The following is a 27,507-nucleotide window of genomic DNA, read 5'->3' as shown; positions in this document are numbered from 1 at the left end:
TCCCAGGCAGAAACACAGGTCAGGGGATACACACCCACAATACCAGCTTCCGGGGGTACACACCGTGGGTCAAGATCACCAGCTGCTCTCACCAGTACTGACAGAGTCTGGGTGTTAGAGTCACCTCGGTGACCAAAGATTTTTACAGTTCCTAATGCCTGGTAGATAATAGCATGCTCAGTGTCTATAGGCACTTTACCCAGAATAAGCGCTCGGCTGGGTGGCACTCCTACATCACTACACCAGGATAGTAACTTAAGGGCGTCCATGATGTACCCAATAACAGATTTAGGAACACAAACCAAGGTTTTAAATACCAGCAGATCTCAGAAAACAACCATAACTCCAGCACCAGTAAAGAAAACAGGGACAATTTTTCTTGCAGTAAAAATTAGAGGTGGTAAAGGGGATGCCACCGGTGCCTCTAAAATGTAACCCCCTTTTTCCTCCCCGGGTTACTGGGGAGCAGGTCACATTCACAGGTGTGCCTGGGCGCCTGGTGTTTTAACCCAAAGAGATCCTGAGCACCCCAGTGGTGATGGGGTTTAGTGGGGAAAGCCCTATCCACCCGCTTGCTGCAGTCCCTTGCTGGCAATGAATGTAAAGTGGCGGTGCCTCCACCTGGCTGGCCTTGTACACACACTGGTGCCTTGTGAGCCCCCAGGAATATCCTCATTCCCACATAAAGCTGGATCTAATTCCAGAACAACTACAAATCATAGACATCTAATGGAACACTTTACAATAAACCATCTTTACTTAACTTAAATAAACAGGGATTAATAGAATTAGCAAGGAATAGCATTAACAAAACACATCACAATAATTGAAGTTTATACAGCTACCATTGGTACTAACAGTGACCCCACCCCAGAGTGTGCGCACCCCTAGACTCAGTCCCAGACACTTGCTTGCATTGGCGCTGATGTTACAGCCGTAGTGAGGATTTGGTCCAGGCTAAACGGCCGCTCTGTCCCAGGCAGCACTTTTCCAACAAGGCCCAAACTTACTGCCTCATGCTGGGCCTCTAGGAAGCAGCCGGCTAACTCCCAGTTCCAACAGGCATCTAGTAGCTGCATCCAACAGCCCCTGCACTGGGTCAATCTCCTTAGCAGCAGCCTGGCTCCCCCTTTGGTTCCAAACTGCAAGGCAGAGTCCCAGACTGCGACGCCTCTTTCTTCAAACACATGGAGCAAGCAGTCCTCTCTCCCACTAGAGTCCTTCCTTCCTGTTTTTTTCCCAAGAGCTCATGGGAATTGTAGTCTGGATTGTAGCACACGGGGTCTTTTCAGAATAAAACAGAGGCCCCTTTACTAAGGGGACTACACTATCAACTGATGACAAAGTTATCTCCATGAGAACACGGGCTGCAAACGTTTTGTGAATTAATGAAATCTAGTCTGACTGCACAGACGTTAACTGTGCTAGTTTAGAATCACACCACTATAGATAAAATCATAATCTTAGGCTGCATCTAGACTGTCTACACTGGCCTCTTGAATTTGGGCAAGAACACTGGCGATCTAATGTAAGATTGTCCGTGTTCTTGCGCAAATACTATGCTGCTCCCGTTCGGGAAAAAGCCCTCTTGCGCAAATTTGTTTGCGCAAGAGGGCCAGTCTAGACAGCTAAAAACTCTTTTGTGCAAAAATGGCGATCGAGGCTTTCTTCCGCAACACCGCATCTAGAGTGGCACGGACGCTTTTCTGCAAAACGTGCTTTTGCGCAAAAGCATCTGTGCCAATCTAGGCACTCTTTTCTGCAAATGCTTTTAACGGAAAAACGTTTCCATTCAAAGCATTTGCGGAAAATCATGCTATTCTAGACGCAGCCTTAGTTTCTACCCGTAAATCTTCCTGCAGACCTCTCTATTTGGTTTAGGGTTTTATACGGCAAACCTCACTCCCCATGCTAGCTGGGCATCTTGCTCAGAAAATCAAACAGCCACAGTTAAGTTGGACTTCATGAAGTTTCTATTGCTTCTTCTTTTTCAGGTTAAAAGTGCAACTAGACCCTTCTATAATTATGTGTGCTCTGTTTTTCATGTATTTAAAAATCAATAAATAAATACTATAGCAAATAATATCTAAAAGACCTCAAGAGACAGTGCTTAACTTTAAATACGGGCAAAGACCCATCACGCACCTAAACCTAAATGGAGGGGGATGAGGGGTTAGCAATAAGGATTTGATATTAAACTGGACCTACTGTAATTACACCTACAGTTCTGAAGTACTAGCTCTTCTTCAAAATCACTAAGGAGGCAAAACAATGGTTTCAATCCCATGGGAGTTAGGAACATCAAATTCTTTCCGGGTCTGGGCAGAATCGAGGTTTTTTAAATTCATTTCTAGTGCACTAACAGCCTTAAAATACTCTGAAAAACTTTGAATTTCCAGCCTAACCGTGTTATCGGCATGGGAAACTGTATCACCAACTCTCTGTTAAACCAGTCATGAAGGAATTCTCGTAAAAAAGGGGGAGTCACTGGCACCTGAGCTGGGCCGTGCCCGCCCTTGACACCCCTAACCCGTGAAGTCCTGCCCTCACTCCGCTCACGGCCAGAAGCTCCTGCCCCTAATACAGACCTTCTCCTTGACATCCGACCCCCGGGCCACCCGTTGCTCCAATGCCCCACCCCCACACTGCCTTCTCACTTTCAAATAAGCAAATAAGGGCCAGCGGAGCTGACTTCGGGCTGCCCTGGGACCTCTCTAAGAGAATTCCCTGTGGGGGAGGAGGAGGAGGAGCGGGGAAGGAGGCGGAGAGGAGCTACAGCTGATAAGGGTAGAGTTAGAGATGCTGATAGGGTCACCCATAGCATTGTCGGAGGAGAGGGAAAGTGAGGCGCTCCAACAGGGAGTACTGGGGCTCCCTTCCCCCAAGCAGCCAGAGAGGGCAGCAGGTAGCTGGGGAGGACTGGTACCCCAGCCCAGGCTGACTGGACGCATCTGTCCTGACAGCCATTTTTGCTAAAGGACAGCCCCCCCACAAAACACTGACAGGGGCGAGCAAAACCTGTGTTGCAGCGTGTGGACTAGACAGCCCATTGTGGACTGAACTGGGGTCCGGCAGCCAGGGGTGGGACCGACCCTGTCACAGGGGTTAACGAAGGGCCAGGCTGCTCCAGGACAGCTGGGGCTCTGGTGCGTCTCAGCTCTGGGCTGCTGTCTCTCACAGGGCTCTGTTAATGAAATCCAGCTTGTCCTGTAGTCTCCTTCCCACGGCTCCTCAGCTCTGCCTTGTGCGTAGCCAGGGTCCTTCCAGGGATGCTGCCATGGTGAGAGATCCGGGGCACCTCCTGTTCCCCTTTTGAGGGTCGAGCTCTTCTAGGGCAGGGCGACAGGACGGTCGCTCCGGAGGTGAGATCCGAGCTCACAGGCCTGGAGACCGGGGTCAGCTCCTCAGCCCCAGCGCAGGGACATCCTACGTCGTGACCACGTTTGCAGCCTGAACAAGTTCCACAGCTGCGGGGGAGGTGCATCCTGCCCCCATCCTGTTTAACCCTTCAGCCAGCCTCAGATTGGAAAATCCAATGGATGGGCAGGGAACCAGCCGCTGAACAACCCAGTGCGGAGTCGTTATTCACACAGACAGGCGGTGAGGGCAGAATCCCGGCAGTGAAGTGTCTGGTGTAACACAGGCTGGGAAACATCCCTCAACACCCGGCACGGTAAGTCTGTTATTTCAGTTCAACTGGGTTCGGTGGGAATGTGCTGGGCAGATTAGAGAATGCAACTGGGAGTGATAAGGGAACTTTTCGTGACTTTTTATAGAAATGTACTGACTCATTTCCAGCTGCATGGAGGTTTGCTCTTTTTCTCCTACCAGAGAAGAAAGAGTTAACTGTGCCTAGACACTGTGAAAAGCAAACACTTGCTTCCATTCATTAAGAATCAGACATCCCCAAAGTAAATTGCTGGAAAGTGAAACATTCCCAGGTAAATTAAGGAAAACAAAGGTTGTGAGCTTTCCAGTCCACAGGGCTGTAGGTCACTGGTAATAGACTTCCCTAGAAGATATTTTGAGATGAAACCCCAGGCTGCATCTAGACTGGCATGATTTTGTGGAAATCCATTTAACGGAAAAGTTTTTCTGTTAAAAGTATTTCTGCAAAAGCGCATCTAGATTGGCACGGATGCTTTTGCGCAAAAAGTGCTTTTGTGCAAAAGCATCCGTGGCCAGTCTAGACGCGATTTTGTACAAGAAAGCCCCAATCGCCAAGTATTCTTGCACAAGACGGCTTTTTCCCGAGCGGGAGCATGAAAGTATTTGTGCAAGCAGCACAGATTTTGTACATTACCAAGTCAGTGCTCTTGCACAAATTCAAGCGGCCAGTGTACACAGCTGGCAAGTTTTTGTGCAAAAGCAGCTGCCTTTGTGCAAAAACTTGCCAGTCTACATGCACCCCCAGTGTTTCTCTGATATAATTGAAATGGAAAATCTCAGATTATCCCAGACTGTCAAGTTAGATGGAATCTAAGGTGGGCACATTAGGATTCTCCAATAATCCTAAGATTGGATCCCAGGTGCTCTTACGCAATCAGTGCAATGTTTCTTTCCAAGGGATACTTATCAAACATTAAGACAGGGCAAGTAGCACAGATGGCAGCCCACAACGCTGGTATTAAATGGAGAAATGCCCTAGATGGGGAACATGAATTGAAGCCCCTAGCCAAAGCCTCTCTTAACACTGCCGAAACACACAGAGTAGGTCAATGAGTTCAGAACGTAGATATCTGGCTCTAGCATTATACACCCTCTCCTGTGCCGGCTAATTACAACTGCAGCAAACAGGAGCATGGAACATGCACACAGCACAGTCAGCCAGACAGCCAGCAGTTCCAGCAGACAAAGCAGAGAAAGGGAGAGCAGGGGAAACAGAAGCACCGGGAAGGCAAGTGACAAGCCCAAGATAACCCCAGTGAGTGACAGAGCCAAGAATAGAATCTACGTCTCCCAAAAGCTACTGGTGCGCACAAGCCGGACGTGGCCTAGGCAATGACACAGCAGAGGGGGCAGAGTTACTCGGCGTGGGAAATGGCATTTGGGGTCATAAATCACTGAGGAGGCAGCAGGATGTCTATGCGGTGCTGCAGTGGGATCATGATGCCACGATTTTCAGGCATTTTAGTTTCATGCCCGTGTCCACAGCCTGCAGCTCGTAGTCAGAGGGGATCCGTCGTGGCTACAGCTGCGACGTTGGGATTGAGATTTGCTCTGCCCTTCACACGGCATTTTATCCAGCCCCATCCTGATCCCAATCTTCAGATGGTGCAAATGGACACAGCTCCACAGCCAGGCAGATTGACACCCATGCGGTAACTCACCATCCCTAGCGAGTAGCTAGGATGGCGCTGGGCATGGTGGACACCCAGGGTACGTCTAGACTACATCCCTCTGTCGGCAGAGAGCATGAGGGTCAACATTGCAAATGAGGCAGAGATTTAAATATCCCATGTCTAATTTGCATAAAAATGGCCGCCACATTTTGCTGGCAAAAAGCAGGAGTTCTTCTTCCAGGAGGCATAAGGGATCTGTCGAAAAAGGCTTTCTTTCTCCACAGATCCCCCTCTAGACTGCTGCTTTTTCCCGAAAAAGAGCTGAGACTTCAAAACACGGGGGCCATTTTAATGCAAATTAGGCACGGGATATTTAAATCCCTGCCTCATTTGCAATGTTGACCTGCCTCATGTGAATCCCTCTGCCGACAGAGGATGCAGTCTACACATGCCCCCATAGCATGAGAGATTTCCACAGGGAATCGGGCCATTCCATGTATCACTCTAATCCTCACCCATCTGGGCCCTTCCCTCCACAGCCACCACCCTGTGAACTGAGGAAGAAAATGTCCAACCGAAGCATCGTGACCGAGTTCCTGCTCCGGGGGTTCTCTGACGTTCGGGAGCTTCAGATTTTGCACTTTGTGGTGTTTCTGGTTATTTATCTGGTAGCCCTAATGGGGAATCTTCTCATCATCTCAGCCATTGCCCTCGACCACCGTCTCCACACCCCCATGTACTTCTTCCTGGGGAACCTGTCCATCCTGGACCTCGGCTCCATCTCTGTCACCGTCCCCAAATCCATGACCAACTCCCTCCTGGATATCAGGGTGATTTCGTACCCTGCCTGTGTCACCCAAATCTTTCTTTTTGCTGTCTTCAGTTCAATTGATCTTGCCCTTCTCACCATAATGGCCTATGACCGATATGTCGCCATCTGCCAGCCACTGCACTATGGGAGAGTGATGAACAGGGGAGCTTGTGTCCACATGGCCACAAGTGCCTGGATCACTGGTATGGTCTACTCTGCCCTGCACACTGAGAGCACCTTCAGGTTACCCTTCTGCCAATCCAATGTCCTCAACCAGTTCTTCTGTGAAATCCCCCAGCTCCTCAAGCTGGCCTGCTCCGACTCCTACAACAGTGAACTTGGGCTTCTTGCCTTTAGTATCGTATTAGGTTTAACATGCTTTGCTTTTATCATTGTGTCGTATGTTCAGATCTTCAAAGCAGTGGTAAGAATCCCTTCTGAGCAGGGCCGGCACAAAGCCTTCTCCACCTGCCTCCCCCACCTCGCTGTGGTCTCTTTGTTTCTTTCCACTGCCATATTTGAGCACCTGAAACCCACCTCCAGCTCAGCATCAAATCTAGATCTCCTGGTGGGTGTTCTCTACGCCGTGGTGCCTCCCGTGCTGAATCCGGTCATCTACAGCATGAGGAACAAGGAGATCAAAATGGCAATGAAGAAACTGATTGTGTCCATTTTATTCACCAAAAACTAAAAAATTCATCATCGCTCCTTGATTGTGATTTCGTTCAAAATTGTTTTACTATCAACTGATGACAAAGTTATCTCCATGAGAACACGGGTTGCAAACGTTTTTTGAATTAATGAAATCTAGTCTGACTGCACAGACGTTAACTACGTTAATTTAGAATCATACCACTGGATAAAATCATAATGGTAAGCTGTGTCTAGACTCGTAAGTTTTTACACAAAAGCGATTGCTTTCGTGGAGAAACTTGCCAGCTGTCTACACTGGCCACTTGAATTTGTGCAAGACCACTGACAATCTAATATAAGATTGTCAGTGTTCTTGCGCAAATAATATGCTGCTCCCGATCGGGAAAAAGCCCTTTTGCGCAAGAGGGCCAGTGTAGACAGCTAAAAACTGTTTTGCGCAAAATAGCCCTGATGGCAAAAATGGCGATCGGGGCTTTCTTTCGCAAAACCGCATTAAGAGTGGCACGGACGCTTTTCCGCAAAAAGTGCTTTTGCGCAAAAACATCCGTGCCAATCTAGACGCTCTTTTCTGCAAATACTGTTAACGGAAAAACTTTTCCATTAAAAGCATTTGCGGAAAATCATGCTATTCTAGACGCAGCCTTAGTGTCTATCTGTAAATCTTCCTGCACACCTGTCTATTTGGTTTAGGGTTTTATACTGCAAACCTCTCTCCCCATGCTAGCTGGGAATCTTGCTCAGAATATCAAACAGCCACAGTTAAATCGAACTTCATGAAGTTTCTATTGCTTCTTTTTTTTCAGGTTAAAAGTGCAACTAGATCCTTCTATAATTATGTGTGTGTGCTCTGTTTTTCATTTAATTAAAAATCAATGAATAAATACTATAGCAAATAATATCTAAAAGACCTCAGAAGACAGTGCTTAACTTTAAATACGGTCAAAGACCCATCACGCACCTAAACCTAAATGGAGGGCTTAGAGCTTTTTTGGGGGATGAGGGGTTAGCAATAAGGATTTGATATTAAACTGGACCTACTGTAATTACACCTACAGTTCTGAAGTACTAGCTCTTCTTCAAAATCACTAAGGAGGCAAAACAATGGTTTCAATCCCATGGGAGTTAGGAACATCAAATTCTTTCCGGGTCTGGGCAGAATCGAGGTTTTTTAAATTCATTTCTAGTGCACTAACAGCCTTAACATACTCTGAAATACTTTGAATTTCCAGCCTAACTGTGTTATTGGCATGGGCAACTGTATCACCAACTCTCTGTTAAACCAGTCATGAAGGAATTCTCGTAAAAAAGGGGGAGTCACTGGCACCTGAGCTGGGCCGTGCCCGCCCTTGCCACCCCTGACCCGTGAAGTCCTGCCCTCACTCCGCTCACGGCCAGAAGCTCCTGCCCCTAATACAGACCTTCTCCTTGTCATCCGACCCCCGGGCCACCCGTTGCTCCAATGCCCCACCCCCACACTGCCCTCCACTTTCAAATAAGCAAATAAGGGCCAGCGGAGCTGACTTCGGGCTGCGCTGGGACTTCTCTAAGAGAATTCCCTGTGGGGGAGGGGGAGGAGGAGCAGGAAGGAGGTGGAGAGGAGATACAGCTGATAAGGGTAGAGTTAGAGATGCTGATAGGGGCACCCACAGCATTGTCGGAGGAGAGGGAAAGTGAGGCGCTCCAACAGGGAGTACTGGGGCTCCCTTCCTTCAAGCAACCAAAGAGGGCAGCAGGTAGCTGGGGAGCACTGGTACCCCAGCCCAGGCTGACTGGACGCATCTGTCCTGACAGCCATATTTGCAAAGGGACAGCCCCCCCACAAAACGCTGACAGGGGCGAGCAAAACCTGTGTTGCAGCTTGTGGACTAGACAGCCCATTGTGGACTGAACTGGGGTCCGGCAGCCAGGGGTGGGACCGACCCTGTCACAGGGGTTAACGAAGGACCAGGCTGCTCCAGGACAGCTGGGGCTCTGGTGCGTCTCAGCTCTGGGCTGCTGTCTCTCACAGGGCTCTGTTAATGAAATCCAGCTTGTGCCGTAGTCTCCTTCCCACGGCTCCTCAGCTCTGCCTTGTGCGTAGCCAGGGTCCTTCCAGGGATGCTACCATGGTGTGAGATCCGGGCACCTCCTGTTCCCCTTTTGAGGGTCGAGCTCATCTAGGGCAGGGCGACAGGACGGTCGCTCCGGAGGTGAGATCCGAGCTCACAGGCCTGGAGACCGGGGTCAGCTCCTCAGCCCCAGCGCAGGGACATCCTATGTCGTGACCACGTTTGCAGCCTGAACAAGCTGGGAGCAGTTCCACAGCTGCGGGGGAGGTGCGTCCTGCCCCCATCCTGTTTAACCCTTCAGCCGGCCTCAGATTGGAAAATCCAATGGATGGGCAGGGAACCAGCCGCTGAACAACCCAGTGCGGAGTCGTTATTCACACAGACAGGCGGTGAGGGCAGAATCCCGGCAGTGAAGTGTCTGGTGTAACACAGGCTGGGAAACATCCCTCAACACCCGGCACAGTAAGTCTGTTATTTCAGTCCAACTGGTTCGGTGGGAATGTGCTGGGCGGATTAGAGAATGCAACTGGGAGTGATAAGGGAACTTTTCATGACTTTTTATAGAAATGTACTGACTCATTTCCAGCTGCATGGAGGTTTGCTCTTTTTCTCCTACCAGAGAAGAGTTTACTGTGCCTAGACACTGTGAATAGCAAACACTTGCTTCCATTCATTAAGAATCAGACATCCCCAAAGTAAATTGCTGGAAAGTGAAACATTCCCAGGTAAATTAAGGAAAACAAAGGTTGTGAGCTTTCCAGTCCACAGGGCTGTAGGTCACTGGTAATAGACTTCCCTAGAAGATATTTTGAGATGAAACCCCAGGCTGCATCTAGACTGGCATGATTGTGTGGAAATACATTTAACGGAAAAGTTTTTCCGTTAAAAGTATTTCCGCAAAAGCGTATCTAGATTGGCACGGATGCTTTTGCGCAAAAAGTGCTTTGCGCAAAAGCATCTGTGGCCAGTCAAGACGCGATTTTGCACAAGAAAGCCCCAATCGCCAAGTATTCTTCCGCAAGACGGCTTTTTCCCGAGCGGGAGCGTGAAAGTATTAGCGCAAGAAGCACTGATTTTGTACATTACCAAGTCAGTGCTCTTGCACAAATTCAAGCGGCCAGTGTACACAGCTGGCAAGTTTTTGTGGAAAAGCAGCCGCCTTTGTGCAAAATCTTGCCGGTCTAGATGCACCCTCAGTGTTTCTCTGATATAATTGAAATGGAAAATCTCAGATTATCCCAGACTGTCAAGTTAGATGGAATCTAAGGTGGGCACATTAGGATTGTCCAATAATCGTAAGATTGGATCCCAGGTGCTCTTACGCAATCAGTGCAATGTTTCTTTCCAAGGGATACTTATCAAACATTAAGACAGGGCAAGGAGCAGAGATGGCAGCCCACAACGCTGGTATTAAATGGAGAAATGCCCTAGATGGGGAACATGAATTGAAGCCCTTAGCCAAAGCCTCTCTTAACACTGCCGAAACACACAGAGTAGGTCAATGAGTTCAGAACGTAGATATCTGGCTCGAGCATTATACACCCTCTCCTGCTGCCGGCTAATTACAACTGCAGCAAACAGGAGCATGGAACATACACACAGCACAGTCAGCCAGACAGCCAGCAGTTCCAGCAGACAAAGCAGAGAAAGGGAGAGCAGGGGAAACAGAAGCACCGGGAAGGCAAGTGACAAGCCCAAGATAACCCCAGTGAGTGACAGAGCCAAGAATAGAATCTACGTCTCCCAAAAGCTACTGGTGCGCACAAGCCGGACGTGGCCTAGGCAATGACACAGCAGAGGGGGCAGAGTTACTCGGCGTGGGAAATGGCATTTGGGGTCATAACTCACTGAGGAGGCAGCAGGATGTCTATGCGGTGCTGCAGTGGGATCATGATGCCACCATTTTCAGGCATTTTAGTTTCATGCCCGTGTCCACAGCCTGCAGCTCGTAGCCAGAGGGGATTTGTCTTGGCTACAGCTGCGGCGTTGGGATTGAGCTTTGCTCTGTTCTTCACACGGCATTTTATCCAGCCCCATCCTGATCCCAATCTTCAGATGGTGCAAATGGACACAGCTCCACAGCCAGGCAGATTGACACCCATGCGGTAACTCACCAACACAAGTGAATAGCTCGGACGGCGCTGGGCATGCTGGACACCCAGGGTACGTCTAGACTACATCCCTCTGTCGGCAGAGGGATGCAGATGAGGCAGGTCAACATTGCAAATGAGGCAGGGATTTAAATATCCCATGTCTACTATGCATAAAAATGGCCGCCACATTTTGCTGACAAAAAGCAGGAGCTCTTCTTCCAGGAGGCATAAGGGATCTGTCGAAAAAGGCTTTCTTTCTCCACAGATCCCCCTCTAGACTGCTGCTTTTTCCCGACAAAGAGGTGAGTTGACAAAAGGCGGGGGCCTTTTTTATGCAATTTAGGCACGGGATATTTAAATCCCTGCCTCATTTACAATGTTGACCTGTCTCATCTGCATCCCTCTGCCAACACAGGGATGTAGTCTAGACATGCCCCCATAGCATGAGAGATTTCCAAATACAATCGGGCCATTCCATGTATCACTCTAATCCCCACCCATCTGGGGCCTTCCCTCCACAGCCACCACCCTGTGAACTGAGGAAGAAAATGTCCAACCGAAGCATCGTGACCGAGTTCCTCCTCCAGGGATTCTCTGACGTTCGGGAGCTGCAGATTTTGCACTTTGTGGTGTTTCTGGCTATTTATCTGGTAGTCCTAATGGGGAATCTTCTCATCATCTCAGCCATCATCCTTGACCACCATCTTCACACCCCCATGTACTTCTTCCTGGGGAACCTCTCCGTCTTAGACCTCGGCTCCATCTCTGTCACTGTCCCCAAATCCATGGCCAACTCCCTCCTGGACATTAGGGTGATTTCGTACCCTGCCTGTGTCGCTCAAGTCTTTTTCTTTGTTGTCTTCAGTTCAATTGATTTTGCCCTTCTCACCATCATGGCCTATGACCGATACGTCGCCATCTGCCAGCCACTGCACTACGAGAGAGTGATGAACAGGAGAGCCTGTGTCCAAATGGCCGCCAGTGCCTGGATCACTGGTATGGTCTACTCTGCCCTGCACACTGAGAGCACCTTCAGGTTACCCTTCTGCCAATCCAATGTCCTCAACCAGTTCTTCTGTGAAATCCCCCAGCTACTCAAGCTGGCCTGCTCCGACTCCTATCTCAGTGAACTTGGGCTTCTTGCCGTCAGTGCCTTTTTAGATTTGAATTGCTTTGCTTTTATCATGGTGTCGTACGTGCAGATCTTCAAAGCGATACTGAGGATCCCCTCGGAGCAGGGCCGGCACAAAGCCTTCTCCACCTGCCTCCCCCACCTTGCTGTGGTCTCTTTGTTCCTTTCTACTGGCTTATTTGAATACCTGAAACCCACCTCCAGCTCAGCATCAAATCTAGATCTCCTGGTGGGTGTTCTCTACGCCGTGGTGCCTCCCATGCTGAATCCGGTCATCTACAGCATGAGGAACAAGGAGATCAAAGCTGCCTTGAAGAAACTGATTGTATCCATTTTATTCTCCAAAAACTAAAATATGCATCATCGCTCCTTGACTGTGATTTCATTCAGAATTGTTCAACTATTGTAACCCCCTTTTTCCTCCCCGGGTTACTGGGGAGCAGGTCACACTCACAGGTGTGCCTGGGCACCTGGTGTTTTATCCCAAAAGAGATCCTGAGCTCCCCAGTGGTGATGGGGTTTAGTGCGGAAAGCCCTATCCACCCGCTTGCTGCAGTCCCTTGCTGGCAATGAATGTAAAGTGGCGGTGCCTCCACCTGGCTGGCCTTGTACACACACTGGTGCCTTGAGAGCCTCCAGGAATATCCTCATTCCCACATAAATCTGGATCTAATTCCAGAACAACTACAAATCATAGACATCTAATAGAACACTTTACAATAAACCATCTTTACTTAACTTAAATAAACAGGGATTAATAGAATTAGCAAGGAATAGCATTAACAAAACACATCACAATAATTGAAGCTTATACAGCTACCATTGGTACTAATAGTGACCCCACCCCAGAGTGTGCGCACCCCTAGACTCAGTCCCAGACACTTGCTTGCATTGGCGCTGATGTTACAGCCGTAGTGAGGATTTGGTCCAGGCTAAACAGCCGCTCTGTCCCAGGCAGCACTTTTCCAACAAGGCCCAAACTTACTGCCTCTTGCTGAGCCTCTAGGAAGCAGCCTGCAACTCCCAGTTCCAACATGCATGTAATAGCTGCATCCAACAGCCCCTGCACTGGGTCAATCTCCTTGGCAGCAGCCTGGCTCCCCCTTTGGTTCCAAACTGCAAGGCAGAGTCCCAGACTGCAAGGCCTCTTCCTTCAAGCACATGGAGCAAGCAGTCCTCTCTCCCACTAGAGTCCTTCCTTCCTGTTTTTTTCCCAAGGGCTCATGGGAATTGTAGTCTGGATTGTAGCACACGGGGTCTTTACAGAATAAAACAGAGGCCCCTTTAGTAAGGGGACTACACTATCAACTGATGACAAAGTTATCTCCATGAGAACACGGGCTGCAAACGTTTTGTGAATTAATGAAATCTAGTCTGACTGCACAGACGTTAACTGTGCTAGTTTAGAATCACACCACTATAGATAAAATCATAATCTTAGGCTGCATCTAGACTGTCTACACTGGCCTCTTGAATTTGCACAAGAACACTGGCGATCTAATGTAAGATTGTCCGTGTTCTTGCGCAAATACTATGCTGCTCCCGTTCGGGAAAAAGCCCTCTTGCGCCAATGTGTTTGTGCAAGACGGCCAGTCTAGACAGCTAAAAACTCTTTTGTGCAAAAATGACGATCGAGGCTTTCTTCCGCAACACCGCATCTAGAGTGGCACGGACGCGTTTCTGCAAAACGTGCTTTTGCGCAAAAGCATCTGTGCCAATCTAGGCACTCTTTTCTGCAAATGCTTTTAACGGAAAAACATTTCCATTAAAAGCATTTGCGGAAAATCATGCCATTCTAGACGCAGCCTTAGTGACTACCCGTAAATCTTCCTGCACACCTCTCTATTTGGTTTAGGGTTTTATACGGCAAACCTCACTCCCCATGCTAGCTGGGCATCTTGCTCAGAAAATCAAACAGCCACAGTTAAGTTGGACTTCATGAAGTTTCTATTGCTTCTTCTTTTTCAGGTTAAAAGTGCAACTAGACCCTTCTATAATTATGTGTGCTCTGTTTTTCATGTATTTAAAAATCAATAAATAAATACTATAGCAAATAATATCTAAAAGACCTCAAGAGACAGTGCTTAACTTTAAATACGGGCAAAGACCCATCACGCACCTAAACCTAAATGGAGGGGGATGAGGGGTTAGCAATAAGGATTTGATATTAAACTGGACCTACTGTAATTACACCTACAGTTCTGAAGTACTAGCTCTTCTTCAAAATCACTAAGGTGGCAAAACAATGGTTTCAATCCCATGGGAGTTAGGAACATCAAATTCTTTCCGGGTCTGGGCAGAATCGAGGTTTTTTAAATTCATTTCTAGTGCACTAACAGCCTTAAAATACTCTGAAAAACTTTGAATTTCCAGCCTAACCGTGTTATCGGCATGGACAACTGTATCACCAACTCTCTGTTAAACCAGTCATGAAGGAATTCTCGTAAAAAAGGGGGAGTCACTGGCACCTGAGCTGGGCCGTGCCCGCCCTTGCCACCCCTGACCCGTGAAGTCCTGCCCTCACTCCGCTCACGGCCAGAAGCTCCTGCCCCTAACACAGACCTTCTCCTTGTCATCCGACCCCCGGGCCACCCGTTGCTCCAATGCCCCACCCCCACACTGCCCTCCACTTTCAAATAAGCAAATAAGGGCCAGCGGAGCTGACTTCGGGCTGCGCTGGGACTTCTCTAAGAGAATTCCCTGTGGGGGAGTAGGAGGAGCAGGAAGGAGGTGGAGAGGAGATACAGCTGATAAGGGTAGAGTTAGAGATGCTGATAGGGGCACCCACAGCATTGTCGGAGGAGAGGGAAAGTGAGGCGCTCCAACAGGGAGTACTGGGGCTCCCTTCCCCCAAGCAGCCAGAGAGGGCAGCGGGTAGCTGGGGAGGACTGGTACCCCAGCCCAGGCTGACTGGACGCATCTGTCCTGACAGCCATATTTGCTAAAGGACAGCCCCCCCACAAAACGCTGACAGGGGCGAGCAAAACCTGTGTTGCAGCTTGTGGACTAGACAGCCCATTGTGGACTGAACTGGGGTCCGGCAGCCAGGGGTGGGACCGACCCTGTCACAGGGGTTAACGAAGGACCAGGCTGCTCCAGGACAGCTGGGGCTCTGGTGCGTCTCAGCTCTGGGCTGCTGTCTCTCACAGGGCTCTGTTAATGAAATCCAGCTTGTGCCGTAGTCTCCTTCCCACGGCTCCTCAGCTCTGCCTTGTGCGTAGCCAGGGTCCTTCCAGGGATGCTACTATGGTGTGAGATCCGGGCACCTCCTGTTCCCCTTTTGAGGGTCGAGCTCTTCTAGGGCAGGGCGACAGGACGGTCGCTCCGGAGGTGAGATCCGAGCTCACAGGCCTGGAGACCGGGGTCAGCTCCTCAGCCCCAGCGCAGGGACATCCTAAGTCGTGACCACGTTTGCAGCCTGAACAAGTTCCACAGCTGCGGGGGAGGTGCATCCTGCCCCCATCCTGTTTAACCCTTCAGCCGGCCTCAGATTGGAAAATCCAATGGATGGGCAGGGAACCAGCCGCTGAACAACCCAGTGCGGAGTCGTTATTCACACAGACAGGCGGTGAGGGCAGAATCCCGGCAGTGAAGTGTTTGGTGTAACGCAGGCTGGGAAACATCCCTCAACACCCGGCACGGTAAGTCTGTTATTTCAGTTCAACTGGGTTCGGTGGGAATGTGCTGGGCAGATTAGAGAATGCAACAGGGAGTGACAAGGGAACTTTTCGTGACTTTTTATAGAAATGTACTGACATATTTCCAGCTGCATGGAGGTTTGCTCTTTTTCTCCTACCAGAGAAGAAAGAGTTAACTGTGCCTAGACACTGTGAAAAGCAAACACTTGCTTCCATTCATTAAGAATCAGACATCCCCAAAGTAAATTGCTGGAAAGTGAAACATTCCCAGGTAAATTAAGGAAAACAAAGGTTGTGAGCTTTCCAGTCCACAGGGCTGTAGGTCACTGGTAATAGACTTCCCTAGAAGATATTTTGAGATGAAACCCCAGGCTGCATCTAGACTGGCATGATTTTGTGGAAATCCATTTAACGGAAAAGTTTTTCTGTTAAAAGTATTTCTGCAAAAGCGCATCTAGATTGGCACGGATGCTTTTGCGCAAAAAGTGCTTTTGTGCAAAAGCATCCGTGGCCAGTCTAGACGCGATTTTGTACAAGAAAGCCCCAATCGCCAAGTATTCTTGCACAAGACGGCTTTTTCCCGAGCGGGAGCATGAAAGTATTTGTGCAAGCAGCACAGATTTTGTACATTACCAAGTCAGTGCTCTTGCACAAATTCAAGCGGCCAGTGTACACAGCTGGCAAGTTTTTGTGCAAAAGCAGCTGCCTTTGTGCAAAAACTTGCCAGTCTACATGCACCCCCAGTGTTTCTCTGATATAATTGAAATGGAAAATCTCAGATTATCCCAGACTGTCAAGTTAGATGGAATCTAAGGTGGGCACATTAGGATTCTCCAATAATCCTAAGATTGGATCCCAGGTGCTCTTACGCAATCCGTGCAATGTTTCTTTCCAAGGGATACTTATCAAACATTAAGACAGGGCAAGTAGCACAGATGGCAGCCCACAACGCTGGTATTAAATGGAGAAATGCCCTAGATGGGGAACATGAATTGAAGCCCTTAGCCAAAGCCTCTCTTAACACTGCCGAAACACACAGAGTAGGTCAATGAGTTCAGAACGTAGATATTTGGCTCTAGCATTATACACCCTCTCCTGCTGCCGGCTAATTACAACTGCAGCAAACAGGAGCATGGAACATACACACAGCACAGTCAGCCAGACAGCCAGCAGTTCCAGCAGACAAAGCAGAGAAAGGGAGAGCAGGGGAAACAGAAGCACCAGGAAGGCAAGTGACAAGCCCAAGATAACCCCAGTGAGTGACAGAGCCAAGAATAGAATCTACGTCTCCCAAAAGCTACTGGTGCGCACAAGCCGGACGTGGCCTAGGCAATGACACAGCAGAGGGGGCAGAGTTACTCGGCGTGGGAAATGGCATTTGGGGTCATAAATCACTGAGGAGGCAGCAGGATGTCTATGCGGTGCTGCAGTGGGATCATGATGCCACCATTTTCAGGCATTTTAGTTTCATGCCCATGTCCACAGCCTGCAGCTCGTAGCCAGAGGGGATCCGTCTTGGCTACAGCTGCGGCGTTGGGATTGAGATTTGCTCTGCCCTTCACACGGCATTTTATCCAGCCCCATCCTGATCCCAATCTTCAGATGGTGCAAATGGACACAGCTCCACAGCCAGGCAGATTGACACCCATGCGGTAACTCACCAATTCTAGTGAATAGCTCGGACGGCGCTGGGCATGCTGGACACCCAGGGTATGTCTACACTACATCCCTCTGTCGGCAGAGGGATGCAGATGAGGCAGGTCAACATTGCAAATGAGGCAGGGATTTAAATATCCCATGTCTACTATGCATAAAAATGGCCGCCACATTTTGCTGACAAAAAGCAGGAGTTCTTCTTCCAGGAGGCATAAGGGATCTGTCGAAAAAGGCTTTCTTTCTCCACAGATCCCTCTCTAGACTGCTGCTTTTTCCCGACAAAGAGGTGAGTTGACAAAAGGCGGGGGCCTTTTTTATGCAATTTAGGCACGGGATATTTAAATCCCTGCCTCATTTACAATGTTGACCTGTCTCATCTGCATCCCTCTGCCAACACAGGGATGTAGTCTAGACATGCCCCCATAGCATGAGAGATTTCCAAATACAATCGGGCCATTCCATGTATCACTCTAATCCCCACCCATCTGGGGCCTTCCCTCCACAGCCACCACCCTGTGAACTGAGGAAGAAAATGTCCAACCGAAGCATCGTGACCGAGTTCCTCCTCCAGGGATTCTCTGACGTTCGGGAGCTGCAGATTTTGCACTTTGTGGTGTTTCTGGCTATTTATCTGGTAGTCCTAATGGGGAATCTTCTCATCATCTCAGCCATCATCCTTGACCACCATCTTCACACCCCCATGTACTTCTTCCTGGGGAACCTCTCCGTCTTAGACCTCGGCTCCATCTCTGTCACTGTCCCCAAATCCATGGCCAACTCCCTCCTGGACATTAGGGTGATTTCGTACCCTGCCTGTGTCGCTCAAGTCTTTTTCTTTGTTGTCTTCAGTTCAATTGATTTTGCCCTTCTCACCATCATGGCCTATGACCGATACGTCGCCATCTGCCAGCCACTGCACTACGAGAGAGTGATGAACAGGAGAGCCTGTGTCCAAATGGCCGCCAGTGCCTGGATCACTGGTATGGTCTACTCTGCCCTGCACACTGAGAGCACCTTCAGGTTACCCTTCTGCCAATCCAATGTCCTCAACCAGTTCTTCTGTGAAATCCCCCAGCTACTCAAGCTGGCCTGCTCCGACTCCTATCTCAGTGAACTTGGGCTTCTTGCCGTCAGTGCCTTTTTAGATTTGAATTGCTTTGCTTTTATCATGGTGTCGTACGTGCAGATCTTCAAAGCGATACTGAGGATCCCCTCGGAGCAGGGCCGGCACAAAGCCTTCTCCACCTGCCTCCCCCACCTTGCTGTGGTCTCTTTGTTCCTTTCTACTGGCTTATTTGAATACCTGAAACCCACCTCCAGCTCAGCATCAAATCTAGATCTCCTGGTGGGTGTTCTCTACGCCGTGGTGCCTCCCATGCTGAATCCGGTCATCTACAGCATGAGGAACAAGGAGATCAAAGCTGCCTTGAAGAAACTGATTGTATCCATTTTATTCTCCAAAAACTAAAATATGCATCATCGCTCCTTGACTGTGATTTCATTCAGAATTGTTCAACTATTGTAACCCCCTTTTTCCTCCCCGGGTTACTGGGGAGCAGGTCACACTCACAGGTGTGCCTGGGCACCTGGTGTTTTATCCCAAAAGAGATCCTGAGCTCCCCAGTGGTGATGGGGTTTAGTGCGGAAAGCCCTATCCACCCGCTTGCTGCAGTCCCTTGCTGGCAATGAATGTAAAGTGGCGGTGCCTCCACCTGGCTGGCCTTGTACACACACTGGTGCCTTGAGAGCCTCCAGGAATATCCTCATTCCCACATAAATCTGGATCTAATTCCAGAACAACTACAAATCATAGACATCTAATAGAACACTTTACAATAAACCATCTTTACTTAACTTAAATAAACAGGGATTAATAGAATTAGCAAGGAATAGCATTAACAAAACACATCACAATAATTGAAGCTTATACAGCTACCATTGGTACTAATAGTGACCCCACCCCAGAGTGTGCGCACCCCTAGACTCAGTCCCAGACACTTGCTTGCATTGGCGCTGATGTTACAGCCGTAGTGAGGATTTGGTCCAGGCTAAACAGCCGCTCTGTCCCAGGCAGCACTTTTCCAACAAGGCCCAAACTTACTGCCTCTTGCTGAGCCTCTAGGAAGCAGCCTGCAACTCCCAGTTCCAACATGCATGTAATAGCTGCATCCAACAGCCCCTGCACTGGGTCAATCTCCTTGGCAGCAGCCTGGCTCCCCCTTTGGTTCCAAACTGCAAGGCAGAGTCCCAGACTGCGACGCCTCTTTCTTCAAACACATGGAGCAAGCAGTCCTCTCTCCCACTAGAGTCCTTCCTTCCTGTTTTTTTCCCAAGGGCTCATGGGAATTGTAGTCTGGATTGTAGCACACGGGGTCTTTACAGAATAAAACAGAGGCCCCTTTAGTAAGGGGACTACACTATCAACTGATGACAAAGTTATCTCCATGAGAACACGGGCTGCAAACGTTTTGTGAATTAATGAAATCTAGTCTGACTGCACAGACATTAACTGTGCTAGTTTAGAATCACACCACTATAGATAAAATCATAATCTTAGGCTGCATCTAGACTGTCTACACTGGCCTCTTGAATTTGCACAAGAACACTGGCGATCTAATGTAAGATTGTCCGTGTTCTTGCGCAAATACTATGCTGCTCCCGTTCGGGAAAAAGCCCTCTTGCGCCAATGTGTTTGTGCAAGACGGCCAGTCTAGACAGCTAAAAACTCTTTTGTGCAAAAATGACGATCGAGGCTTTCTTCCGCAACACCGCATCTAGAGTGGCACGGACGCGTTTCTGCAAAACGTGCTTTTGCGCAAAAGCATCTGTGCCAATCTAGGCACTCTTTTCTGCAAATGCTTTTAACGGAAAAACATTTCCATTAAAAGCATTTGCGGAAAATCATGCCATTCTAGACGCAGCCTTAGTGACTACCCGTAAATCTTCCTGCACACCTCTCTATTTGGTTTAGGGTTTTATACGGCAAACCTCACTCCCCATGCTAGCTGGGCATCTTGCTCAGAAAATCAAACAGCCACAGTTAAGTTGGACTTCATGAAGTTTCTATTGCTTCTTCTTTTTCAGGTTAAAAGTGCAACTAGACCCTTCTATAATTATGTGTGCTCTGTTTTTCATGTATTTAAAAATCAATAAATAAATACTATAGCAAATAATATCTAAAAGACCTCAAGAGACAGTGCTTAACTTTAAATACGGGCAAAGACCCATCACGCACCTAAACCTAAATGGAGGGGGATGAGGGGTTAGCAATAAGGATTTGATATTAAACTGGACCTACTGTAATTACACCTACAGTTCTGAAGTACTAGCTCTTCTTCAAAATCACTAAGGAGGCAAAACAATGGTTTCAATCCCATGGGAGTTAGGAACATCAAATTCTTTCCGGGTCTGGGCAGAATCGAGGTTTTTTAAATTCATTTCTAGTGCACTAACAGCCTTAAAATACTCTGAAAAACTTTGAATTTCCAGCCTAACCGTGTTATCGGCATGGGCAACTGTATCACCAACTCTCTGTTAAACCAGTCATGAAGGAATTCTCGTAAAAAAGGGGGAGTCACTGGCACCTGAGCTGGGCCGTGCCCGCCCTTGCCACCCCTGACCCGTGAAGTCCTGCCCTCACTCCGCTCACGGCCAGAAGCTCCTGCCCCTAATACAGACCTTCTCCTTGACATCCGACCCCCCGGGCCACCCGTTGCTCCAATGCCCCACCCCCACACTGCCCTCCACTTTCAAATAAGCAAATAAGGGCCAGCGGAGCTGACTTCGGGCTGCCCTGGGACTTCTCTAAGAGAATTCCCTGTGGGGGAGTAGGAGGAGCAGGAAGGAGGCGGAGAGGAGATACAGCTGATAAGGGTAGAGTTAGAGATGCTGATAAGGACACACAGCATTGTCGGAGGAGAGGGAAAGTGAGGCGCTCCAACAGGGAGTACTGGGGCTCCCTTCCCCCAAGCAGCCAGAGAGGGCAGCGGGTAGCTGGGGAGGACTGGTACCCCAGCCCAGGCTGACTGGACGCATCTGTCCTGACAGCCATTTTTGCTAAAGGACAGCCCCCCCACAAAACGCTGACAGGGGCGAGCAAAACCTGTGTTGCAGCGTGTGGACTAGACAGCCCATTGTGGACTGAACTGGGGTCCGGCACCCAGAGGTGGGACTGACCCTGTCACAGGGGTTAACGAAGGACCAGGCTGCTCCAGGACAGCTGGGGCTCTGGTGCGTCTCAGCTCTGGGCTGCTGTCTCTCACAGGGCTCTGTTAATGAAATCCAGCTTGTGCCGTAGTCTCCTTCCCACGGCTCCTCAGCTCTGCCTTGTGCGTAGCCAGGGTCCTTCCAGGGATGCTACTATGGTGTGAGATCCGGGGCACCTCGTGTTCCCCTTCTGAGGGTCGAGCTCTTCTAGGGCAGGGCGATAGGACGGTCGCTCCGGAGGTGAGATCCGAGCTCACAGCCCTGGAGACCGGGGTCAGCTCCTCAGCCCCAGCGCAGGGACATCCTACGTCGTGACCACGTTTGCAGCCTGAACAAGCTGGGAGCAGTTCCACAGCTGCGGGGGAGGTGCGTCCTGCCCCCATCCTGTTTAACCCTTCAGCCGGCCTCAGATTGGAAAATCCAATGGATGGGCAGGGAACCAGCCGCTGAACAACCCAGTGCGGAGTCGTTATTCACACAGACAGGCGGTGAGGGCAGAATCCCGGCAGTGAAGTGTCTGGTGTAACACAGGCTGGGAAACATCCCTCAACACCCGGCACGGTAAGTCTGTTGTTTAAGTCCAACTGGGTTCGGTGGGAATGTCCTGGGTAGATTTCTGAATGCAACTGGGAGTGATAAGGGAACTTTTCATGACTTTTTATAGAAATGTACTGACATATTTCCAGCTGCATGGAGGTTTGTTCTTTTTCTCCCACCAGAAAAAAGTTAACTGTGCCTAGACACTGTGAATAGCAAACACTTGCTTCCATTCATTAAGAATCAGACATTCCCAAATAAACCGCTGGAAAGTGAAACATTCCCAGGGAAATTAAGGAAAACAACGGTTGTGAGCTTTCCAGTACACGGGGTTGTAGGTCACTGGTAATAGTCTTCCCTAGAAGAGTTTTTGAGATGAAACCCCAGTATTTCTCTGATATAATTGAAATGGAAAATGTCAGATTATCCCAGACTGTCAAGTTAGATGGAATCTAAGGTGGGCACATTAGGATTGTCCAATAATCGTAAGATTGGATCCCAGGTGCTCTTACGCAATCAGTGCAATGTTTCTTTCCAAGGGATACTTATCAAACATTAAGACAGGGCAAGGAGCAGAGATGGCAGCCCACAACGCTGGTATTAAATGGAGAAATGCCTTAGATGGGGAATATGAATTGAAGCCCCTAGCCAAAGCCTCTCTTAACACTGCCGAAACACACAGAGTAGGTCAATGAGTTCAGAACGTAGATATCTGGCTCTAGCATTATACACCCTCTCCTGTGCCGGCTAATTACAACTGCAGCAAACAGGAGCATGGAACATGCACACAGCACAGTCAGCCAGACAGCCAGCAGTTCCAGCAGACAAAGCCGAGAAAGGGAGAGTAGGGGAAACAGAAGCACCGGGAAGGCAAGTGACAAGCCCAAGATAACCCCAGTGAGTGACAGAGCCAAGAATAGAATCTACGTCTCCCAAAAGCTACTGGTGCGCACAAGCCGGACGTGGCCTAGGCAATGACACAGCAGAGGGGGCAGAGTTACTCATCTTGGGAAATGGCATTTGGGGTCATAAATCACTGAGGAGGCAGCAGGATGTCTATGCGGTGCTGCAGTGGGATCATGATGCCACGATTTTCAGGCATTTTAGTTTCATGCCCGTGTCCACAGCCTGCAGCTCGTAGCCAGAGGGGATCCGTCTTGGCTACAGCTGCGGCGTTGGGATTGAGCTTTGCTCTGTTCTTCACACGGCATTTTATCCAGCCCCATCCTGATCCCAATCTTCAGATGGTGCAAATGGACACAGCTCCACAGCCAGGCAGAGTGACACCCATGCGGTAACTCACCAACTCCAGTGAATAGCTAGGATGGCGCTGGGCATGGTGGACACCCAGGGTATGTCTAGACTACATCCCTCTGTCGGCAGAGAGCATGAGGGTCAACATTGCAAATGAGGCAGGGATTTAAATATCCCATGTCTAATTTGCATAAAAATGGCCGCCACATTTTGCTAGCAAAAAGCAGGAGTTCTTCTTCCAGGAGGCATAAGGGATCTGTCGAAAAAGGCTTTCTTTCTCCACAGATCCCCCTCTAGACTGCTGCTTTTTCCCGAAAAAGAGCTGAGACTTCAAAACACGGGGGCCATTTTAATGCAAATTAGGCACGGGATATTTAAATCCCTGCCTCATTTGCAATGTTGACCTGCCTCATCTGCATCCCTCTGCCGACAGAGGATGCAGTCTACACATGCCCCCATAGCATGAGAGATTTCCACAGGGAATCGGGCCATTCCATGTATCACTCTAATCCCCACCCATCTGGGGCCTTCCCTCCACAGCCACCACCGTGTGAACTGAGGAAGAAAATGTCCAACCAAAGCATCGTGAACGAGTTCCTGCTCCAGGGGTTCTCTGACGTTCGGGAGCTGCAGATTTTGCACTTTGTGCTGTTTCTGGCTATTTATCTGGTAGCCCTAATGGGGAATCTTCTCATCATCTCAGCCATCATCCTTGACCACCGTCTTCACACCCCCATGTACTTCTTCCTGGGGAACCTGTCCGTCTTAGACCTCGGCTCCATCTCCGTCACTGTCCCCAAATCCATGGCCAACTCCCTCCTGGATATCAGGGTGATTTCGTACCCTGCCTGTGTCGCTCAAGTCTTTCTCTTTGTTGTCTTCAGTTCAATTGATTTTGCCCTTCTCACCATCATGGCCTACGACCGCTACGTCGCCATCTGCCAGCCACTGCACTACGAGAGAGTGATGAACAGAAGAGCCTGTGTCCAAATGGCCACCAGTGCCTGGATCACTGCTATGGTTTACTCTGCCCTGCACACTGAGAGCACCTTCAGGTTACCCTTCTGCCAATCCAATGTCCTCAACCAATTCTTCTGTGAAATCCACCAGCTCCTCAAGCTGGCCTGCTCTGACTCCTATCACAGTGAACTTGGGCTTCTTGCCGTCAGTGCCTTTTTAGTGTTGAATTGCTTTGCTTTTATCATGGTGTCGTATGTGCAGATCTTCAGAGCGGTGCTGAGAATCCCCTCGGAGCAGGGTCGGCACAAAGCCTTCTCCACCTGCCTCCCCCACCTCGCTGTGGTCTCTTTGTTCCTTTCCACTGTCTTATTTGAGCACCTGAAACCCACCTCCAGCTCAGCATCAAATCTAGATCTCCTGGTGGGTGTTCTCTACGCCGTGGTGCCTCCCATGCTGAATCCGGTCATCTACAGCCTGAGGAACAAGGAGCTCAAAGCTGCCTTAAAGAAACTGATTGTGTCCATTTTATTCTCCAAAAACTAAAATATGCATCATCGCTCCTTGACTGTGATTTCATTCAGAACTGTCCTACTATTGTAACCTCCTTTTTCCTCTCCGGGTTACTGGGGAGCAGGTCACACTCACAGGTGTGCCTGGGTGCCTGATGTCTTAACCCAAAAGAGATCCTGAGCTCCCCAGTGGTGATGGGGTTTAGTTGGGGAAAGCCTTATCCACTCCCTTGCTGCAGTCCCTTGCTGGCAATGAATGTAAAGTGGTGGTGCCTCCACCTGGCTGGCCTTGTACACACACTGGTGCCTTGAGAGCCTCCAGGAACATACTCATTCCAACATAAAGATGGATCTAATTCCAGAACAACTACAAATCATAGACATGTAATAGAACACTTTAAAATAAACAATCTTTACTTAATCAAACCCGAGGTGTCCATGGTCATCATGTTAGGACTGTAGTACAGTTTTGTGAAATCATTTAGGTGAAACCAGTTGTTGCTTTGTGTATTGCCTGGGCTGTTTAGTGATTCTATACAAAAGGCCATCGTCCAGAGGAAGTCGATCCCATTCCCTCATTAGGAGTGGAATATTAGGGTGTGTGTTTCTATTCACGGCAGCTGGATTCCCCTTATCAACTGCCAACCAGATCTCTCCAATAAAGGCATCATTCTGTTGTGCAGCCTGAAGTTCAGAACGAGTCAAATGGGGAAGATGGGGAGTATCCAAAGAAGCATTTTTGCAGTATGCTTGAGGAACAGTATGGGCTGACACTCCCACAAGATCTACAAAGCGAGCAGGTGGCATGTTAGTCGGCTTCCCATAAACTGTAGAAACATGATACAAAGCTTGAACCCCAGGGGCAGATACCTCTTCCCACTCATCTTCAGGAGCTGAGATACTATGTGCTCATCTAGATAATGCATCAGCATCTATGTTCTTGCTTCCTGGGCGGTACTTTAGGCTGAAGTTGTATGTGGACAATGCTGCTAACCACTGGTGACCAGTAGCATCCAATTTGGCGGATGTCAAAATATATGTTAATGGATTGTTATCCATGCGAACCTCAAATCGTGCTCCATACGGATTATCATGCAACTTATCTACTACAGCCCATTTTAAAGCCAGAAATTCAAGTCTGTGCACAGGGTAGTTTCTTTCAGAGGGTGACAAACTTTGACTGATGAAAGCTACTGGCCTCAATCCCTCAGGGTATTCTTGATATAATACCCCTCCTAAGCCATCCATACTGGCATCCACATGCAGAATATACGGCTTTTGAGGATCAGCAAATGCTAATACAGGAGCTTTGGAGAAGCATTCCTTAATATTCTGAAAAGCCTCTACACAGTGTTCATTCCATCGGTCCCCAAAGGGCTCAGAAGGTTGGAAATAGGTGTTATCTGTTGGAATATCTTTAGGTCTCGAGCCATTTTTGTGAGGTGGTGGAGGGTAGCCTTGCAACAACTCATTTAGTGGTCTTGTCAATCTGGAGTATCCCTTCACAAAACGCCTATAATAGCCACAGAATCCCAAAAATAAACATAGGGCAGTTAAATTCTGAGGCCTGGGCCAACTGGAAACAGCCTCAATTTTTGATGGGTCCGTGGCAATACCTTGCTCTGACACTATGTGTCCCACATAAGAGACTGAAGGGTGGCAGAATTTACACTTATCCAAGGATAGTTTCAAGCCTTCTTCTTTCAAACGATTAAGGATTTTAAGCAGCCGCTCTTCAGGCTCTTCAAGAGTTCGCCCAAAAACAATTAGGTCATCCAAGTAAACGAGAACTTCCATAAGATTCATGTCCCCAACTGTTCGCTCCATTAATCTTTGAAAGGTGGCGGGAGCTCCACAAATGCCTTGGGGCATTCTCTCAAACTGATAAAATCCAAGTGGGCAGATAAAAGCAGTTTTATCTTTATCCGCCTTATTCATGGATATTTGGTAAAAACCACTGCAAAGGTCTAATACAGTAAACCACTTACCCCCATGTAAGCCGTTAAGGACATCCTCATTCCGCGGCATTGTATATTGGTCAGGGACAGTGCGTTTATTGAGTGTTCTACAGTCTACACACATTCTGACAGACCCATTTTTCTTTCTCACCACGACAATTGGAGAGGCATATGGGCTTCGTGACTCAGAAATTATTCCAGCAGCCATCAAATCATGTATGTGGCGCTGAACATCTTCCATATCAGATGGAGCCAGGCGACGAGATCGTTCTCGAAACGGTCGAGAGTCATTTAGATGGATCTCATGCTCAGTACTTTTTGCACAGCCCACATCCCATTTATGTTGGAAGAAAACATCAGCATGCTCTAACATTTTCTTGCAGAGATGCTGTTTCCATTCCTCAGGAATAGGGGCATCTCCAAAATCAAAGCAATCTGTTCTCAAGTCCTTAGTGTTGTTCTTGACAGCTACTGCATGCATCCGAGGTTCTCCATCAACTGGGAATAATTGAGCAATTCTTGTCCCACGTCGAATGATCACCTCGTGAGCAGATACATTTCTAACAGTAACTGTGACTCTCCTAGAAGACACAACTCTAGTGGCTTGCACCTCAGGTTGGACCATAAATCCTCCAGGTGTAGTCACTTCTTCCGGTGTATCCACTAATAACAATTTATCTGTAGGCTGAATAGAAAACTTTGGGATACCGGTGACTTGACAGGCACTGTCAGGTGGTATGTGTAATGTTCTTTTCTGTGTGTACCATAC

The 27,507-nt window shown here is 48.7% G+C and overlaps 4 protein-coding genes across 4 annotated transcripts; all 4 read left to right on the top strand.

Annotated features, from left to right (window-relative positions):
- Positions 1-5,848: 5,848 nt before the first annotated feature.
- Positions 5,849-6,784, top strand: LOC149521249 (olfactory receptor 14C36-like). Its single transcript, XM_089774332.1, has one exon. The coding sequence runs from the start codon at positions 5,849-5,851 to the stop codon at positions 6,782-6,784; it is 936 nt and encodes a 311-aa protein (XP_089630458.1).
- Positions 6,785-11,436: 4,652 nt separating this feature from the next.
- On the top strand, positions 11,437-12,372 carry LOC149521248 (olfactory receptor 14A16-like). Its single transcript, XM_089774221.1, has one exon. The coding sequence runs from the start codon at positions 11,437-11,439 to the stop codon at positions 12,370-12,372; it is 936 nt and encodes a 311-aa protein (XP_089630347.1).
- A 5,474-nt stretch (positions 12,373-17,846) lies between these two features.
- LOC149521247 (olfactory receptor 14A16-like) lies at positions 17,847-18,782 on the top strand. Its single transcript, XM_089774214.1, has one exon. The coding sequence runs from the start codon at positions 17,847-17,849 to the stop codon at positions 18,780-18,782; it is 936 nt and encodes a 311-aa protein (XP_089630340.1).
- Positions 18,783-23,878: 5,096 nt separating this feature from the next.
- LOC102452122 (olfactory receptor 14C36-like) lies at positions 23,879-24,814 on the top strand. Its single transcript, XM_075912265.2, has one exon. The coding sequence runs from the start codon at positions 23,879-23,881 to the stop codon at positions 24,812-24,814; it is 936 nt and encodes a 311-aa protein (XP_075768380.2).
- Positions 24,815-27,507: the final 2,693 nt, after the last annotated feature.

The sequence above is a fragment of the Pelodiscus sinensis genome, chromosome 30 (assembly GCF_052426305.1).
Source record: "Pelodiscus sinensis isolate ZL-2025 chromosome 30, ASM5242630v1, whole genome shotgun sequence".
Lineage (NCBI taxonomy): Eukaryota > Metazoa > Chordata > Testudines > Trionychidae > Pelodiscus > Pelodiscus sinensis.
This window is presented reverse-complemented; position numbering and strand designations above follow the sequence as displayed.